Below are 20700 nucleotides of genomic sequence, written 5' to 3' on the forward strand. Positions count from 1 at the left end.
CACCACATACAGTGCATTTATATTTACAGCCTAAAAAGCTCATCTGTGCAGCTCACATTCTAATCAATATTTCAAACGAACAACAGCAAATATTCCGAAGAATCATGTTTAAATCTTACTTCTCTGGTTTCTGGCGTGGAAAGAATGTAGCTCATATTCTCAAATATTGATTGGACTTTCCAAAGCCATGGATATAATATATTGGGAGTCTAAATTTAGACTAATATTAGGCATGTAATACCAAGCTGAAAGCCTTTGTTACACTGACCTCCTCTTGCTGATAGCTTCAATTGTACCTCAGACAAACACCCACCAGTGATGTCAGAGTGTCCTGACCACACACTGAGTACACCACCACATCACTGCAGTGTGCTGCACTGCAGGCCGGCAAAGAAGAGCACTACATTTGTTGTCAAGTTACTCTTTAAGCTAGCAATAATAATTCAGTGATGTCAATTATAACGGTACCATTTGTTAAAGATGCACCGTCTCTACTGTTGGATGAATCTGTAGCACATCAGTGAGGGGAAATATGAAGATGGAGCACAGTTCTCTGCAGTGTTTATCCATTTTAATTCAGATAAGACTAATAAGGCTTATAAAGCAGGCATGTTTGTTACGTAAAAAATCTTGTCAGGCAAAGCCTCAATACATCACCAGTGTAATCTGCAAGGTTTAATGTGCAGCAGACAGCAGTAAGTGTAGCAGTCTGCTCTCAGACCATCCATGCATGGAAGCCTCGCAGGCTTAGTCTACCCTCTGTCTGGCACTGACAGATTGTCCTAGGCCTCACTCTCTCCTTCCTTCCCCTCCTCTCTCCTCCAGAATGTTTTTCATGCCTGGGGTCAGTGGGGCAACTGGCTGCCATATTCTTACCTCTCCACCATCTGTTTGTAGCGCGGGATGTCTCTGGCGTACAGCAACTTGTTGATGGGAGAGTCCTGTGTGAGGAAGACAAATGGCAGAAACGTGTCCTGAATGTCTCATAAAACAGGTCATATGAAGCTTTGTTGATCTAATTTCGCTGTTGATAAACAGCTTGAAAGCCCATTATGAGATGATTTATATTATTTGGTTTTCCATCCATGTGTAGAGACGTGATATATATATAAATATATATAATGTAAAAAGACATGTTATTGTACTACCGTACAATGAACTAAAATCATTTCACCTTATTTTGCTCGTATAGTGTTTCTGGATGTGTTTGGAGCTGTGGCGGTTCAGAATAATACTGTTCTTTAACACCAGTAGAGCCTTGAAGTGATTAGCTCACCCGTCCCAGTTTGTGGTCGGCGATGGTGCAGGAATCCATAAAGGTCTGGGCGATGACAGACAGCACAGCATCCACATGGTCTGAGGTCTGCACGTCAAAGATGAACTGTGGGTTCTTCAAGATATTGATCCAGAACCGCAGCGGTAAACTGTTCAACAAGACAAGGAAATGAATGAACATGTAAACAGTGATCCACTGATTTCTATGAATATTAAGCATTTTTATATTAAGTGAATATTTTGTTCAGATTAAAACCATTGGCAAACACCAGACAGTTCTTTGACATTGGTATCAAATCTCACGAGTTTGGTTCCATTCCAACAAACTCTGGTACATTTGGACATTTAATTCAGTTTATATGGAGTTTAATCAGAGCACTGTTTTAACAGCTGCTTCTGAGATGACTCTGCTGAAGTTTTTTTTTGGTGTGAAAGAAAAGCAGATGAATGGCGAGATTTTATGAAAGTAGACATGTGATTTTAGCATGAATTTCAAAGAAAAACAACTACATTTCTAGCATTTCAGCAGCACTACAAGAGGCCAAGCAAAAATCATTCACCACAATCATATATTCACGAAAGAATATTTGGTTAACATGGGGTCACTGTATGTCAAAAAGTGAATGTGAACACTTTCCCTGATCAATCAGAAACTAAAAGTGCATCCTGTTCTGTGTATTTCACCAGTTCTACATTAAAAAGTGAGTGAAACTAGAGAAACATAGTTACCACGGTCACCATCTTTATATAGCTGTAACTTAGTGTGTTCGCTTCTCAAGTAAGAACGTTCATCAATTATTTCTTGGTGAGCTTTTTGTGACATCAGAGAACAACATAAATAAAAGCATAAGGCTCAGTAAAGTGCAGGATGACTGACTGTCAGTCACTGTGATTTGACTTCCCTAAATGGGTCCACGTCGCAATGATGATGCAGAATGACAGTACACGATAAATGACTTGATGCTTAACAGCCTATGTGACCTCATGTTGACTTCTCATGTTTTAATTTATTATGAATATAAATGAATTATTATGAATATGAATTTCTTCTGACCAAATTAAGTGTGAAAGCCAGGGTTCCCACACATTGTCATAGTCAAGATTTTAAAACTTTTCAATGATCCATTACAACAATTAAAAATAAAAAATAAAAAATCTTGCCCTACCTATTAGATTCAAACTCTATTCAAATATAGTTTTATCTATCTTGAATGTGTGAAGGAAGAGATTTGACGATGCGATGCTATGCGATGCAATGCGATACGATACGATACGATACGATACGATACGATACGATACGATACGATATGATGCAATGCGATACAATGCGGTATGATACGATGCAACTATTTTGGCAGTTTACACTGAAATTTCTTTTGCATCCTCAGAGGGTGGGGGAAAAAAATGAAGAAACATACATGATGGTAAATCAAAAAGTCACACATTGTCTGTAAGATTACATTGACAGCTACAGAAAATAAATTTGCAGCCATATAACATATTGCAGAAGGTTATTCAGGCAAGACTATTGTAAAAATTTCATTATGTACAACAAAATTCCATGACCTTTCTAAAACATTCATGGATTTTTACTAATTCCATGACTTTTCTAGGTTTTCCATGACAGTGGGAACCATGGAAAGCTCTTTATTGTAGCAGGAACCACTTACTATTTTCATATTTTAAATAATCAAATAAATGCAGGCTGAGCTCTGGTATTTCAAATGTATCCTAACATCAGGTTATATTTAATCCATGCGATCAGCTGTTGTCCACATGCTCTGTTTGAGTTGGCTTTGGTGACACGGAAGGTTCTTAAACCTTTGGATAAATTCCCCCTGAAGCATGTTTATAACTCTCCTCTCATGTTGCCCCACTAGCAGTTGGCCCGTGACCAGTTTTGGCTTCTAAGCCTGCCTCCTGACATCCAAAACCTTTTGTAAGCGGCTGCCGGCCAGTTACCTGTTGGTTTTCCAGATGTGGATGGTCTCGGGGTCCGTGATGTTGTGCTGCAGAGCCTGCTCATCCAACAAGTCGAAAAAGTATTTGACAGCCAGAGGTACGGGACGACTGGTGCTGAGGATGGCCGTGAATAAATCATCCACAAACTTCTGCAGTGTGCCCTGAGACGGAACAGATAAAGTGGAACAGATAAATAAATCAGATCTGTATACACATGCAGTCACAAAATCAAGCCCATGTTATCTATTGACTTACAGTATACTTATGATTCTCATTATTGCCATTTACTTGTGATTAATTGTGATTATTACTTGCCTACTACTGGCCGTTTTTCCTTTGCTGTTTCTTTTTAAACCTTTTTGTAAAATATTTTTGGATAGTTTCTAGAAAGAATGTAGCAATCTACTATGTAAATATGTACAACCTCTCTCGAATATAAATGCGTGTGCGCCACCCTGATGGATGACATTTGGATCATGTGTTTTACCTTCATGGAGAGCAGTCGTGTGAGGTAGATCTCGGGGATAGCCTTGGCTCTCTCGCCGCCCCTCTCCCTCAAACTACCTCTCCTGTGCTTGGGCAGCTCCGACTCCTCGCTGGCTTTCACCAGATGCCAGAGCCTCACTCCTCCTTCCTCCCCATCATCCAGCATGGGCGTCTCTGGCAGGAGTGAATGACAGTGGAATTAGTTTACTTTTGTTTAATTGGTTCAGTATGGCTGCAAGCTAAGCTCATACCATGCAAGGTTTTGTTTAAACTCTGAACAGTGATGAGAAACATGACAGACAGTTGAGCTGTTTTCTTTGGTTTTGGTCATTTTAGGACTTTTCGTGACTTTTGAAACAATGTGAAAGCCTGCAAACACAAGTTAGCATCAACATTATAGCACAAACTAGTTTAAACAATAAAGCTACATTCAACAGTATTATTAGTATAGTATAGTATTATTTCTCTGCTGTGTTACCACTACCTTTATTACTGTCTCTCAGCTTTTCACTTCATCCTACCCAGCGCAACATTACAAAGTCAAACAGCGCCCTCGCCTGGTTATTTAGACTCTCTTCAGCCAGAGGCTAACACATGACTGGATGACCATCATTGTTCACTTGTACAGGAGTAACATCTGGATACAGCTGCCAACGCACACATGAAATACATGGTCACGAGTATGTGTGTTCAGGTGAAGTTCAAAAAAACATTGAACTGAAACAAAACAAAAGGAAAATAAAAAAGTAAGTCTAAACCAGAGTAAATATACTTTTATATTATTTTTTTATTTTACTGTTTTAAAATGCTTTGGTTTTGTAAAGTTTTTATTAGTTTCAATATTGTTTTTTTTAAAGAAGCCCAGAATAGGTATTACAATAAAAACACAGCACTTTGTGAAAGCTGATGGAAGTCATGAAGACCAGTCTAAAACACAAGGACAAAATCTTCAACGTGTTGTGTTGACAAATTTGACTAAATTGACTAATTTTAGTAAACGAATTTTTTTTCACCTAGTTTTATTTTTTTTAATTAGGTTTTAGTAAGCTATAATTACCTTATAGTTTCTCAAACAAATAGCATTTGGAAAGTTTATGTTAGTATTCAGTTTAGACTACAAACCTAGTACAGATACCAGCTTTGTTAATGCTAATTGTCTGGGTGAATATGAATAGTGGTAATAGAACGTGAAGCGTTAACAGAGGGAAAAAAACAGACAGAATTTCACAGGGCAATATTGCAAGATTTTTCTTTAAATCTGTAGTTGTGTGTATTACTGTAGAAGCCCCAGATGAATTTGATGCTAGTCTGAAGTCTGAAAAAAATCAGAAAGCTATGAACCTCGTTGTCACATCACTGCGGCTACTAAAAGTGATTTTTTTCCTATGTATTTGTTTCTGAATTATGTATTCACGTAATATCCCCAAATTAGTGCAAGAGACTCACTTTCTCCAGGCATGTAATCATGGCTGTCGTGAAGGTGATTTTTGGTGTTCCTGGGGACGAGGGCCACCGTTGCTCCATCAGGAACCTGCATCACACAGTTGTATCACAACTTTCACACTTCCTGCCTCAAAGGTTCAGTGGAGATCTTTTACAAAAATACTATATTGTAACAGTTATTATTCCGTGACAGTAGTACACGAGATAAAGAATTGTGGAAAAAAAAAGTTCCTCTGGCTCCTCCTTGAGGCATTTGAAAGAATCCACTATGCACGAACCAATCAGAGCCAAGGAGTCGTCTAAGTGCACACGCGTTGCCAACAACAGTGTGCACTTTCACTTTCAGTCTTCTGCAGGAGTGGGATGAGCCACAGGCATGTATTTTTCTCGAGGACTACAGATACGATACAGTTACAGTAGGCAGGGTTCCATTAACCCTCAATTGCGAAAAATTGAAATTGCAAACATAAAATATGCCTCATGGAAAGACATAGATTTCTAGAAAGACTTAAAAAGTTTAAGTGCTCGCATGAGGTAGTATTTTAGGTGATTCTAAAAAGCCATATTTTGCAAAACTGCAACAGAAACATTTTTTGGCTTTTATAGGTCACATGGTGCTATGGGTATGTGCTCGGTGGTACGAACTGGCTCCCTCAGGCATGATGAAGCAGGCACTACAAGAGGTGTTATTGCATCAGCTGAGCAGATCACCCGGAAGTTTTGAATCTACAATTCCTCTGTGAAATCATGGACTATCACTTCCCAGAAATCCCTGTGGCCACTCCCATGTATAAGGGGCTTGCCTTTCCATTATTGCTCACATAACCCGCCTACATCACCTTCAGTTGGAAATAATGACAGCTAGTGGGGTAGTAAGTAAACCGGCTAATGTCTTAAACATCCATCGCCATGCTTCTTGGAATGATATTACGAGAGAAGAAGTTGCATAACATCACTTAATGGAACCTGAGTCATCTCGAAATTGTGTTTGATTGAAATTTTGAAAAAACTGTTCTGCAGATCTGTAATGGAAACCCGCCTCGTTTCAGCAAATATGACAAAAACTTATTTTTTCGTAGCCTTAGCTTTTCACAATCAACATGCATGGTTGATATGTTTCTATGTAGGTTAGTGTTTGTGTGACTTGCACGTACCTTGTAGTGTTGCAGTGTATTGAGACGCTTCCATGAGCCTTGCACTACTGACGTCAGGTCCTCGTCTGACAGGATTAGGTGACCCGCAACACCTGCACGCCACTCTGGAGGGAAAATGTTTATGTAACCTCATGCTGCTGCTCACCACCGCAGATTTAGTTTCAATAGACATATATGACACGTGTGTTGCTTCACAACGAGAAAATGAAAGTTTTCATCTCTTTTTGGTAATCTGGGTGCGCATGGAAAGGCCTAGTAATTCTTTGATCAAAAGATTTAACTGTGTTTGAAGACTCTAATCCGACTTTATGATATCAACAAATGGATTGCCTGCAGTTGTAAAGCAGGATTTGTGCAGAGTGAATGTTTGCTGCGTGGCCTCCATAGCTACCACTGTAGACACTTTCTATGCTTAAATATAACCAGCCCACTAGTTACTGTGATCAACTGCTCCATCTGACCAACTCATCACAACAGTCAGATGCTAAAGAGGAGTGAAGTGTCATAAAACAAACTTGACTCACCAAGGTGTAGTGAGTCAATGTGAGGCCTCTGGGAAAAGGAGGTCCCCTTCCAGGTTTGTTCCAGAAGTTTCTCCTTCACTTGGGTGATGGTGTCACAGTCCAGGACTTTGGCAGGTACCGTCTGGGTAGTAGCACCTCCGCTGGCGGCTGCAGCCGGCATCACAACATTTAGGGTCTGGACAGATGAACAGAAGGGTGATTATTGTTAGAAAAAAATTGTTAGCAAAATTTCAGTTTGTAGGAAAGTGTCCGAATGTTCAAGTGTGTGACGCAGTGGTTTGTGTAAAACTTGTTATCTTAATTGTCATTTAAATTTAGATTTAAAAAAAGAGGCAGCACACAAGCATTCACATGCACTAACGAGCATGCGTGGCCGAATCCAACCGAACAAAGAACAGAGAAGCTATTACAACTCACACAGAGGTGGTGTGACTCCATTCTCGTCTTCGAATTTCATTACTCCATTTAATCTTTCCAAAGTAAATGGCGTTTTCTGCTACATTAAGGCTCTGAATGTGGTATATATAACCTTTAATGCTATTCAAAATTAGGGAAAGAAGCATCAAAACAATTTAAAAAGTCTGCTTTTTCATTTATATAAACTTCTTCGATTGTTTTGTGCCTTTGACAGTGTTAACATATTAACTGTGTTTATATACTTTATATTGTGTCTATGTGTGCTCTGACCAGCGTGCGGTACTCCACGTCCTCTCGCAGCAGCCTATTGTCATTCAGTGTGTACTTGGCTTTTCCTGTCACAGCGTCCACAGGTCCCTTGTCCACCTGGTGCTTTATTGCTCTGAACAGCATGTAGAACGACTCCCCTGCTGATTCCTGGCCAAGCATAAAGACAGAAGGGTCAACAGTGTCCTAACACGACAGAATTTAATTTAAGAGTCATTCATTGAGTGTCCTGATCGAGTGCTTTTCTCTGCATCTGAGCAGCCAGGATTGGCTAGCCTGTCTGTAGAGGAGGTCATGAGGTAGAGTGCATTCATTTGTAGTTGTGTCAGTATAGTGTTTTATATAAATGTTTCAAATGTAAAGTATTTCTTACTTAAGAGATGTGTAATTTATGTATTATAAAATGTAAACCTAATTCACATAAACTTTCTTTGATTGAACAACAGAGAGCTGTAGTGACGACAGTTTTTTGCAGGTTGACCCAGAAGTAAGCATCACCCTGGTTCCCTTGACAAAAAAGCCAATAGGATTTTTCCATTGGAATTTGGATTATTGCATAAAATAAGATCTGTGACCAACAGCACTCACATATCTTGTTCAGCAAGATAATTTTCCTAAACATACATCACATTTTTCTTTTTTGAAGCATACATGCAATTGTCAGAAGTGAAAATCTAATGATTATCTATTACCAAACTACACTACAGTCGCATGGCTTTAACATCATTACCGAATCCAGTCTGTAAAATCATGTTCAGTGTGTTAACATTGTGTAGTCTCATTTAGCCACTTGTTAGCCATTTTAAGACGTAAAAGGTTCAAAATTCACAAGTTACATTTATGTCGTAGAACAAGGCATAAAAGTCTCTTAAACTTTCATGCAGCTTACCAAAAAAACAGTTTAAAAAACCTATTGACTTCAGGATGAGTGAACTAATTTCAAACGACGACAGCACTCTATTCTTGTCCACAACAAAGCCCTAACCTCTAATTGTGGTCAAAAGGACATTGCTTCTTAAACAGGTCACAAGACAACAATGCTGGGAACCACTGAGCTTTAATAACCTGTACAGAGGAGAAGGGGTAACTTTTATATAGTCGATAAGTGACTGTATAAGTACTGATGGAGTGGTATCTTATGATATTAGTATTTCAGACTAATTGCAATTACCGTTTTTCTCTGTTGCGCATTTAATTATGCGATGCAATAATGTATATTTATGTTGTATTGTCTATAGAGCACCAGTTGTAATATCTCTGTTTTTACACTTTTAACCCTGTGAGGTCAAAAGTGGTCTGAGTTTAAACCAATATGCCTCTCATGTCAGGTGTAACGTATACTGTGTATACATATACGTGCATACCCTCAGGAAGGTAAACAGACAGATGGACATCCAGTTTGTCAAAAGCTTCTCAACCACCGACTCCGTTCTGGAAAAGGAAGCATCCATAAGCAAACATTTTATGGATAAAGAAAATACTTGTGCTAAACATAAACAGACCATCTGACTGCCCCTCTCACCTCCTGAGCATCAGTTTGGGGTTCTTGGCCACATACTGTTCCACGAGATCATTAAGCAGTGTCTTCAGGATGTCTGTGAAGTACTCCAGTTTCCCATGCAGGGCCACAGTCAGCAGAGAGGCCACATAGGCGCGGTCCCTTGGAGAAAATGTCCGCTGCACCTCCAAAGTGTGAATAAACTGAAAAGATAACAGGGATAAGAAGATGTAAAGAAAAACCTGACACATCTCCCTGTAACAGCAAGTTAGTATTAAAAGTAGCCATTGCCAAATCTGTATTACAGTATTACAATAATAATTCAACTTTAAGTATGAGGGTGAATAATTTATTTTCCCTGAGTGTCAGTGAAAGTATCTGAATAAAGATTTGGTTCCCCTGGTTGTAATGTGGGTGTAACCAGATATCCAGCGCACTCTTTAAATGATTGTTTTTTTTGTTAAATAATGTGCTGCAATTATGGACTAAAAAAACATAACCCTGTTGGCTGACCTTGGTGAGAAAGAGTTTACTGTTGAGCAGATTGGACAGCTGAACCAGCCCCTGCTCCACAGTCTGCCTCCGACTCTCGGGAACATCCAGATCTCGCCTCAGTGGGGACTCCTGGTGGCCTGGGAAGAAAATGCGCTCGGCGTACGCCCGGTAATCCAGGAAGGGAATCCCTGAACCCACCAAATCACTGGACATGTCCATCATCTCTGTCATCAGGTCTGAAGGAGCGGGGAGGGGATAATAACCTCAGTTTGTGCATGTTGGGACAACACTTTTTTTTTTTTTTTTAGTTACAGAAGCTCTGGTTTGTACCTGTGAACTCCTTCTTGCAGCGATCTCTCACACTGGTCTCCAGGTTCTCCAGTTGGATCTGCACCTTCTTATAATCCCTCATGGCCTGTTTGCTCTTCCTCCTGACAAACAACAACGATGCAGACAACATTTAGGGAAAAAATTAGAGCATCTCTTTGTTAACCCTTTCAAAACTGGAGCAAGATTACTTTCCTTGTGCTGTTTTCACAGATATATAAACTTTTGAAACCCTGGCCAAATATGTGAGATTTCATTCAAAACATGAGAAAAAGGAGAAAAGCATCCTGGTAAGAAATGTTATAAATTGCAAGAAATTAATTGACTTAGAAAAATTATTTAAAAAAAGCTAGGGAAACTAATTATATTGAAAATTCCTTAATTATAATATTACACATTTTAAAAGATTTTAAAAAATATTTTCTTTTTTTTTTTTTTTTTATTTTCTTTTATTTTAACTAAATAAGTAAATTAATATATGAGCACTTTAATAAGTATTTTCATTGTTTCCTTTAGTTGTTTTACTTTTCTTTTTCGCTCATTCTAGACAAGCACTGACTCTGACCCCTTTTAAGACAATGCTAAAAACTATTCCACCCACTCCAAACATATTTTAAAATTTATTATCTTTGCATCCGTTGTCTGCACTTTGCTATTTTTAATTATTATTTTTATTTTAAAATTTCAAATAATGTAGTAATTATTTTTACCTTTTATATCTTATCTCTTTACTCTTTTATTGTAAATCGGTATCCTTCATTATGTTTGAATATTTTATTGATCTGTTAAGCAATCTGTGAATTGCCTTGCCATACAAATAAAGCTGCTTTGCCTTGACTATTTTCGGGTAATTTCCTTTTAGGTTTTTGCTGATTTCTTGATAAATTGGGGCCACTTATTGTTAAGCTGCTCATTACCTTCTTCCTATGTTTTGGAAAAAAAATAAACAGGTTTAAAAGGGTTAATAGAAGAAGAATAACAACACAGGTAGAAATAAAATGGCATGTGTAATTGGAAACCATATTCCTACAACTGTACTACTGCTGAGGGCATTCAGGTAAGTCAGCTGAATTGAAGTGAAATACCTGAGTGCTGTCTGTGTTTACCTGTAAATGAGGACTATGATGAGCACAATGAGAGCCACTATGGAGGCTCCCACGCCGACTCCCACCTGAGCCTCCAGAGGAAACGTAGACTGAGCCTGGCTGTCATACTGAACTCTGCCCAGAGAGAAGTTAAGATTCCCCATTTTCACCTGGAAAGCACAAGCAACCGACTCAGAGATCAAGATGAACAAGCAGATTAGTGCAATCATACACTGTTGTTGCTTGAATTGCTGCGGAATCCATATTCTTGTTTAAAGGGGACCTACTATGCTCAGGTTCATGCTTGTATTTTGGGTTTCTACTTGAACATGTTTTCATGCTTTAATATTCAAAACACACTGTATTTTCCTTATCCGGTCTGTGCTAGAACACCCGTACTCTATCTCTGTCTGCAACGCCTCGTTCTAAGGCCTGTCTCTTCCAAACAAGCCCATCTGGTCTAATTGGTCAGCATTTCCAGATCTTCTGCATCTTGTCATGTCAGCACTGTCACCGCGAGGAAACGACTGTAATGGATTAAAGCTGCACTTTCTTTTGTAAAAAAAAAATCACCACTACAAGCTCTAAACACAACCAGACATGTTCCAGCAGGAATATATTGGCAACCACCATTATCAGTTTAACTAAAGTTAGCATGTAGCTCCATCTAGCAGTGTATCAAAATCCGTCATGGGCTGATGTCAGCTTGTCTCAAGAGTAGAAAAAGCCTGACACAGAACATTCAGAATCTGACACACCGCCCGGACGACTAAAACTAGGTACTAAACAAGAGATAATACAGGAGAAGAAAAACAAAGTCTGCACTCCAGATTATGCTCCCATAAATATTAAATACAAATACCACTGAGGTGACGTTTTCTGCTTCACGCTCTTCATCAGACCACGTCACCTCGGTGGTAATTGTATTTAATATTTACGAGCACAATCTAGTGTGTGGATTTTCTTACCTCAATATTTGAACCTTTGTCTCCATTAAATATAAACATCTGACATTGTAACATTATATGAATATAAGGTCTTCTTTAAATGATGAATGGACTTGCATTTGTAAATAGTCTTCCACCAACTCAAAGTGCTTTAACACTACATATTACATTCACACACACACACACACACACTCATACACTTGTGCAGCCGCTGCTCAATTTAACAATCACATACACTCACACACTAACAATTTGGGGGTCAGTATTTTGCCCAAGAATACTTTGACATGTGCAATGGAAAAGCCAGGATCAAACAGCCAATCTTTCGATTAGTGGACAACACGCTCTACCTCCTAAGCCGAAACTAACCAACCCAGGCTGCAGTAGAATCATACTAAATGTAAATATGCAACTTGCTTTTCAGGTTTTCAATAACATTTACTCACAGGGTTCCTACAGCCTAATACAAGTTAAATTAAAGACTTTTTAATGCCACTTGTAATTAATTTTATGATAAAAATTTTTTAAGAAAAAAAAACATGAACCTGCATCAGTTATTTAGGGTTAGGAACTGTTTTGTCAAAATGTTTATTGTAACATAAATCACAACTTTGCTGATCTAGTTAAAAAGTTAAATAATATACTTAAAATGCTGAAAAAAATAAACCTCCTAAAAAAGAACACATAGAAAAGGTATATTATTATTAAAGTAAGCAAAAGTTTAATTTGTCATGTGATTGGTGTCAGTATATGTGTCATTGGTTCCTCTATCCTTATCTGCATGAATGATATGCCATAAGCATTCTGTTAATCAAAATTTTCACAATGCAACGCCAGAAGAAAATAATGAATATAACCACATCTCTTTACATTTTTAAGATGTCTGACAGACTGATTTAAGACATTTTAATACCAATTAAGGCCTTATTTTTACATCGATGAATTCGATGCCTTTTCAGTCTTTTTTACTGATTTGCGAGAACTCTGACTCACTGTGAACTCAGGCAGACTGTCTGTGCCATCCTGTTTCTTGCTGGCTGTGATGGACGGCTGCTGAGCTGGCGGTTCACAGTACAAGTGGTTGTGGGTCAAAGTCTTCACTGAACACACCCCTGCCCCTATCCGAGCCTCTACCTCGTGCTTGTAGATGGCTAAATCCAGATTCTCTCCCTAGAGGGGAAAGATACACAATGACATACAGCATGACGTATCTGAGTTGAACTCAACATTGTAGGGAATGTCGGGATTAATATATTAATATTTTAAGTGCAATGTTTAGTTTTCAAAGCTGTTTTGAAGCCTGTAGATCGACTCATACACTGGGAGCATAAAGAAGAAGAGAAGTGGGTTTTTCATCTGAGGGTTTTTGGCGCCCACCTCGACAGAGATGATGCTGCCAGGCTTGTGGTGGTAGGGTTTGCTTGGGTCGTTCTGGCTCAGCGGGTAGAGCTGCGGGTTGGGCTCGTAGCTGAAGGCTTCATTCCCCACGGTGCTGAAGTCAAAATGCAAGCTGTCCAACAGGAAATGAACTTTGACCCTGGCCCTCCTGGCCTCTGGACCCACCGCCGGAGTCGGACACAAGATGAGGGAGGAGCTGTTGACTGTGCAGCGAGACTCGTACTGAAGGAGAGCACAGGAGCAATAACATAATGAGCATCTGAATAAGCATATAAATGAGTATGTCAGCCATCCAGCCTTTTTATAGGTCTACTGCAATGTTTTTTTGGTTTGTGTGTCTGTCATGAGATTGGTATGTGTATAGTATGCTGACTTTTTGTTTGTGTGCTAAAATGCCTTTGTGAAATGCTGCAAACCAATTTTCCCACAGCAACAATAAAAGTATCTATTTGTCATGTAAGGTGTATTAGTGATATTTTAGTTTGTAAAGAAAACAATTCTCTCTTTTTAGGCTTATATATTTTAAAGAAAACTATAAAAAAAAAAAAACACAAAGATAGATATTAAGTACATTCCTTTTTTTTTGTGTATGAAACCGGCCTGTTTGACATGACACAGTGTCCCCTCTGGGCAGTCCACTTCTGGGACAATCCGTCTCCATCTCTTCAGTGGACCCCGATGATCCTGACGTCTGTTTCGGCTTCCTTCGTTCCTCCCATTGATGCTCCTTCTCCTCCTGGGAGGGAGAGTATCAGGAGGACTGAGGGTAACCCTCATTTTCGGCTCTTGCACCACATCCAGGTTTTGACCCGAAACTCTGATAATTCGGCCTCCACTGCAAAGGCAAAATAGAAAAAAACAAAGATTTATTCATCACATTTCATATTAAGAGTCTTGGAGTCATGGAGTCAGTCTTGCACATGGAGTCTTTTACTAAGGCTGTCACAGCTGACCATCAGAGGTGCAAACTTTGCTCCACCTCAATGTTTCACTTTATGTTTTTTAAGACTACAGGAGGAACTGCACACAGCAGCAGCTTTTCTGCATCCTGAGATATGACACTTACAACTAAACCTTACTTAACCTTAACCAGTTGGTAACCTTTATTTTTTTTTCAAAAAGGGGGGAAAACTTTTTTTTTCATTTTTGCTGAAACGGTCTAAACTAAACACACTAAATAAGACAGATAATATGTGAAAAATTAAAGAAAAATCACACTCCTCTGCCAAAACAAACAACACCCAGTGTCCAGAGCTTCTTCTTTAACAGCTAAACAGTGCGCTGAAAAAATATGTTTATGAAAACAATTAAACCAAAAAATGACATGATGCAGTAACAGGATCTTGATTCACGTTTAAGGAGTGCCGTGTTGTTTGACAGTGTAGAGCATTTCCATGAGCAGGATATGACTGACAGCTACTTTAGAAACTCCTTCTGTCCGATTAGTTGTTTTTGTTGAGAAGATAAATCTTTGGAAATGGCAATTAAAGCTGTAGGGAGACAAGGAGGGACGTTGGTTTTCCTGCAGATTATCTATCTCATGAATTTTCCTTACTGACAGTTTTAGCAAACACGACATTAAACGCCAGAGCAAAAGCACAAGTAGAGGCTTTCTGGCTATTCAAAAAATCTAGATTGAACAGAATTGAGTTTCTTCTCTTGGAAAAAAGCCCTCTAGATGACAACCAGAACAGGCAACACATCTTTTGAGTTTACTTCCTAAAATAGATTTTTGCTAAATGTCTCAGTTTAAACACAACAACTTAAACCTTAAACAGTGCGATGACAGCAGTTATACAATTAATATTATGTACATGATCACTGGAGACATTTGAATTCCTCAAGATTTCTCCATGCAGGGTGACAATTACCTGAGAAAGCTTTTGGATGGAGCAGCCATGGAGATGTTGGGATTGGGGGTGTAATGATACACCAAACCCTGTAGGTGTCGCTCTGAGCCACCAAACCGCACAGTGATGCCATGTTCTCCTGTTCTGTTGCTGCCTCTGGTCAGACAGCTGATCTGATCCTCCTGGATGTTTAACCTGATCATAGATGACATTTTTTGTTATTCCCCCCCAAAAAAATCAATTTATTACACAAAGAGAAAAACATTTTTTCTAACTCTTAATGGTGAAACTCATAGTGGTCAGTTAGAGACACTCACACCACACATGGCACTCCTCCGATCAGGACGCTGACTTCACTTGGGTGTCCGGTCCTCAGTCTGCGGCCTCTGATGGTGAGAGACGAGCCTCCTGCTTTGGGGCCTCTTTGGGGGAAGACGCTGCTCAGCATGGGATCCTAGTGACGGAGGACAGATGAGATGAAGAAAGAAAAATGATGAGATGAGATGTAGAAATGCACAAGAGAGAGAAAAATGCATAATCAATAATCCGATAGTGTGCGGGTGATTTATTGGGAAGATAAAAGAGACACCAGGGCATTCTGGGAAACACTAGGAGGTTGCATCACAGCCAGATAGTATACAGATTTAGTTTAGCTTGTCACTTGGGCTACTTCATTAAAGGCTGTTGTCTGACCTACAGTCCTTTTACTGCAATGCAAATAAGCAGACATGCTGTTATTGCATTGCAGCGGTTCACTTACACTTCACAAGGCGCAATTTCAAGTAAAGGTAAGTAAACTTCAAGTCAAGTAAACTTAATTTTTCAGAAATCTTCTGTGTGGAAAGTACTTTTTTTTTCTTGGATAAACAAAAACCGACATTAAACAGCTACATGTTGTTGGGTTGTTACAGTCGATCATCCTCAAGGCTTCCTGAAGGTGCATCACGTTCTCCAAATGAGGCATATCAGGATTAGTTTTGAAAAACACCAAGGGATTCCCCTGTCAGTGAGGTCTTAGTGTGCCTGTTTTGATCCACACCCAAGAGCAATTACTGTGGTCTCATATATGAAACTGAACCGAACTCAGGGGGGGCAAACATGTAAGGATTCAAAGCAACTGCTGCTTGTGAACTGGGTGTGAAAATGCCTGAGAGATGTCTTTGTGTTTTAAATGCTTGTTTACTTGCTTCAGCATGATTATTCAAACAATCCTGCAACACTGAGGCCTGCAGGGAGGCTGTAGCAGGGGTTTCTGTGGATATTCAAAAGGTTTACATGCGCTTTAATAAACAAGGTCTTTGTGTCAGAGGGAGCTGCATGAGATCTGATAAATATCCTCAAATGAGTCAAACTCAGTTAGTTTTGAAGACTATGAGTTTGAAGATGAAAAAAAAGAATCAGAGGGAGTTTGAAAGAAGTGATCTTACAAGACCTCTGTAAAACTGTAATGTAAAAATCAGACATGGATAGATAATCACACTGTGAGGACAAGCTGCTCTCACTGAGGAACGCTCAGCACAGAGCTGAACTGAGGGAGGAACTCTGATTACGCATCCTCAGCAGTTATACATACATTTGCATAAATGAATGAACAAGTTTACCTGATTTCTGATGGTTTTTGTGTGTGTATAAATAGGGCTGGGAGACTTTGTAATTAATATAAGTGCTAAAATAAGAGTACTGATAAAAACTGGAAACTGAGTAAACTGATTAAAACATATAGATAAAAAGATACTAAATACATACTAATACTACTACTACTACTAGTGAATATAATCTAAATGTAACATTTAACTTTGCAAACACGATTATCTGCCTTAACAAAATAAGTTAGCTTGTCTTGTAATAGTGTGGTCAACAGGGTGGTAACTTTTCAGGTGATGGAAGTGACAACCTTAATTATATTTGTAACTCTCATCTTAATCTGGACTTAGTTGCTTTTGATTTTCATATAATTGAGCTCCGTCCCTGTGTGGACAAACCAAGTATGGACTGAGAAGAGGGAACAAGCTAGTGTGGACGAAGTGGCCAAAAATGCTACATTTCTGTTGAACAAGTGTTGTCTCCCTTTTGTTGTGCTTATGGATAGTGAGCACTGTCGTTATTGACTCCAGTAAAATATATCCCAAAGTCTGTTTCATTGGTTCCGCTCTGGAGGTAAGTACACCTTGTGGAGCTCAGCCCCGACCTATTCATATTGAGAAGAAACGTAAATACAGTATCCTCGTAATTGACAAAAATTTTATTACAATCCCCTGTCAAGATTTTTTTTATCACTCAGCCTCTCATGTTAACGTAGTGACTGCTGAGGCGTTTACCTGGAAGCTGAAGATCTGAGCAGACAGTCCCAGTCCTCCTCCCCTCACTCTGACTGAGGCCTGGCCGCTCTTCTCTCCTCCGCTGCTCGTAGTCTCACACACTATCCTGCAAGATAAAGACATCAGGTTGATATTGTTATAAAAGATGGAAAAACTTTACGAGCAGTTAATATTTAGGTGCACCCTTGACTTGCCTTGAGGAGACTTCATATCTGCTGTGGATGACCATGCAGGGAACCCCGGCAACTGTGACTGAGTCCTGAATGTCTTCAGCTCTCTGGCCGAGATTCGAGCCCGAAATAGTCACTACTGTCCCTCCCTCTACAGGACCAGATACTGGGTCCAACTGAAGAGGACCAAAGCAGGACACACAAGTAAGAAATATATTCATTAGAAAACTTAATTTATCCACCTATTTCTCTCATTTTTCCTGCTTTATCTCTCAGCAAAAAAAGTGTTGAAAGAATGGTAAATCATTATTACAAAATGTATGACGGGTGCAGGACAGGTGTGTTTGATCTCCTCAGTGCAGGAGTCCTGGTACACACAGCGAGAGCTCGCAGCGCCGCCACACCAAACACAGCCGTACTTGGGATCGGCAGTGCGACAGCGGCTGCAGTCTGACCGCCCCACTGAACAGTTGAACAGGGTCACTGAAACAAGGGAGAGAAAATGGAGTTTGTGTAAAAAATTCCATTATTTTAATGTCAAACAACCATTCGATATGTATCTGTTAATGTATGTAATCAGTCACACGAATACTATAACACATATATGGTCTCACATACAGACACACGCACGTGCAAAAACAAACTATTAACCACCCTTACCATACAGATCCTCAGAGCTGTCAATGAGGAAGTTGTTTTTTCTCCTCACGTTGATCATGACTGGGTATTCCTCCATCAGTGCAGAATAGGCGTACTGAAACAATAAAAGCAATCGATGGTCAAACCAATAGAAGCACTGCTTATGATTTGGTATATGAGCTGATGTTATTCACATCCACGTGCAGCAGCAGTTAACAGTCTGTGTCAAATGATCGGCTTATGACAGCTAATGAAACACACTGATGGAAACACAGAGGGATAAGATCAGCAAACAGCAGTTTATTGATTTCTGCTAATACAGCATGCCGCTGGTTTATCTCTGTTAGTTATGACCTTTTTTTGTAGATTTAGCCATTATGAATGGATTCTAATTGACCATCAGACTGAGACAGACAAATAAGTTGTCAATCTTTATAAAAGCAAAGGGAAATGGGGTTCAGGTTTAGAAATACTAAACTGTCACACTTTACTTGGCTTTGAATTTTTTTGTATGCACTTTGTGACAGGGACTTGTATTTCAAGGCCTATTTTCTCAGTCACCTTGTAACTACGAAAGATATAATATTCTGCAAAAGGTTGAACTGCTTGGGTTGTTTTACATTACAGATTAATGCATTTCTGCTTTTGTCCTTGGTTAACCTTCTTCTGAAATCATGGGAAAAAAGGCAACGGCCAACTTGGCAAGAAATGTCACACAGAAACTGCAAGGAATTTTACCTGCTAATGACTTTAAAAAAGGAGAGGATTATTAGAAAAAATTACGCCCAAAACAAGGAAAATGTCCACAAAATATATTTATAGTTACTTCTCATTTTTTAATGTATTTATTTTTGTTTACTTTCAAGTATTTTTTTTCTGGTAAATTCTTAACCATTTTTTTTTGCTAATTTTGAGGCAATGTCTCGTTAAGTTGCTTGTTGCCTATTCCCTATGTTTTTGAAACAAATCAAACCCATTTGCTCAGTTTCCAAAGGGTTAAGGCAGCAAGGTTCATTTGGAAAAAAAGAGACATCAAGTACTTCTTCACACCAATCAATTTTGCAACATTTGAATGAGAATCTGATGGAAGTTATGGGGTTGTTTGCTTATGTTCCCAGGAATATGGGTCAAAATCTAATCAAACCACAAACCACAAGATGTACAGTACCATGAGTCTTTCGATGAGTCTTTTAATAAATAACAACAAATGATCTTGAATGAACTTTAACTGTGGTGGTTGATTATTTTCTCATGGATATTTAAAGCTGTGGAGAAATAATTACTGAGTTTTCAGGGGCTAAACACAACAACATACTGAGAAGATTCACTATAGTAATATATTTTCTGACCTGGTGGGGCTGGCAGGTGATAAAGAAGACTGACTGCCGTGTGGCGTCCGGCTCCACAGCGGCGTCCACCACCACTGACTGATTCTCAATGTCCAACACACACTCGTAGTCCAGATTCTCATCCTGAATGTACAAACCACACTTAACTTAACTTTAACTACACAGACACACATTAAAAAATATATACATTGTGACCTGGTACAATACAATTTTTTATTCTACTGTCACAGAACCACTGTGCCACTGCAAACACTAATTTGTATGATCTCGAATTCAGGACAACAAAACAAACAAACACTAAAACTGTTATGACTAAAAAATATATCCAAAACCACAGCATGCATCAGACCCTCCCCCGTTGTTTAGAGCATTAATGTGAGCCTGGCCAGCATGTGTGTTTATGTCCTTACTAACTGAAAGAGAAAATGTAGCCATATGCAAGGGGAAATTGCTCTGCAGACCATGTTTGCAAAGCTGCTCTTGTACTTAAGAGACTTTACTGTAAAATTATATAAACCCTTAGGGCCTGCTTTAGTTTTTGACCAACATCATTCCTATCCATAAATATCAAATAATCATAAATTCTCAGAATTATAATCTCTTAAATGCAAGGTTTCTGTTACATTGCTACTATGTTTTGAGATAATAAAAAAATAAATAAATAAACATGCAAAAAAATAAATTATTTTCAATATACTACTGGCTTAGTAGATTTTTCTTTGTTGACAGCCTGGGATATGTCAGTGATTTGCAGCAACATTGATTGTGACAGTGCACCTAGAGGAAATAGCGTGTATTTTCTCCATATGCCAATTGTCATAAAAAATTACGTAACTGGGTGGAAAATTGTAAATATTACAAATTCCAAAACAGAAGCCCAGGATGACACCCAAAAATAATACAGTGCACGTTTTTATGATTGATGGGTGTGAGATCAAAACTTTCAATTTGAATGGGTTTCAATGGTCCATTTTTTGCACTTAACAGTACGAATGTATCAATTTAGTTTTCACTGTGTATTTTAGAATTATTGTAATAGCTGAGATGGAAATTCCAAGATTAAACAAAAATACACAATCTTGCCAAATTGTTTGCC

The 20700-nt window shown here is 38.9% G+C and overlaps 1 protein-coding gene across 1 annotated transcript in view; it reads right to left on the minus strand.

The window, feature by feature from the left end:
* Nucleotides 1–851: 851 nt before the first annotated feature.
* The window catches only part of LOC121946930 (plexin-B1-like), a 33302-nt gene continuing 13453 nt past the window's right edge, over nucleotides 852–20700 (minus strand). Inside the window, exons 12-34 of the mRNA XM_042491765.1 lie at nucleotides 19605–19727; nucleotides 18277–18370; nucleotides 17930–18099; nucleotides 17641–17792; nucleotides 17447–17552; nucleotides 15446–15582; nucleotides 15150–15323; nucleotides 13879–14113; nucleotides 13258–13500; nucleotides 12874–13050; nucleotides 10955–11103; nucleotides 9852–9952; nucleotides 9540–9757; nucleotides 9051–9229; nucleotides 8893–8959; nucleotides 7532–7678; nucleotides 6845–7019; nucleotides 6321–6424; nucleotides 5170–5254; nucleotides 3725–3897; nucleotides 3238–3398; nucleotides 1277–1424; nucleotides 852–941 (exon numbers count right to left, since the gene is read on the minus strand). Of these exons, the coding sequence (XP_042347699.1) occupies nucleotides 873–941; nucleotides 1277–1424; nucleotides 3238–3398; nucleotides 3725–3897; nucleotides 5170–5254; nucleotides 6321–6424; nucleotides 6845–7019; nucleotides 7532–7678; nucleotides 8893–8959; nucleotides 9051–9229; nucleotides 9540–9757; nucleotides 9852–9952; nucleotides 10955–11103; nucleotides 12874–13050; nucleotides 13258–13500; nucleotides 13879–14113; nucleotides 15150–15323; nucleotides 15446–15582; nucleotides 17447–17552; nucleotides 17641–17792; nucleotides 17930–18099; nucleotides 18277–18370; nucleotides 19605–19727 (3387 nt within the window). The 3' untranslated portion in view covers nucleotides 852–872. The remainder of the gene's footprint in view (nucleotides 942–1276; nucleotides 1425–3237; nucleotides 3399–3724; nucleotides 3898–5169; nucleotides 5255–6320; nucleotides 6425–6844; nucleotides 7020–7531; nucleotides 7679–8892; nucleotides 8960–9050; nucleotides 9230–9539; nucleotides 9758–9851; nucleotides 9953–10954; nucleotides 11104–12873; nucleotides 13051–13257; nucleotides 13501–13878; nucleotides 14114–15149; nucleotides 15324–15445; nucleotides 15583–17446; nucleotides 17553–17640; nucleotides 17793–17929; nucleotides 18100–18276; nucleotides 18371–19604; nucleotides 19728–20700) is intronic.

Source organism: Plectropomus leopardus, chromosome 8, assembly GCF_008729295.1.
Source record: "Plectropomus leopardus isolate mb chromosome 8, YSFRI_Pleo_2.0, whole genome shotgun sequence".
NCBI lineage: Eukaryota > Metazoa > Chordata > Actinopteri > Perciformes > Serranidae > Plectropomus > Plectropomus leopardus.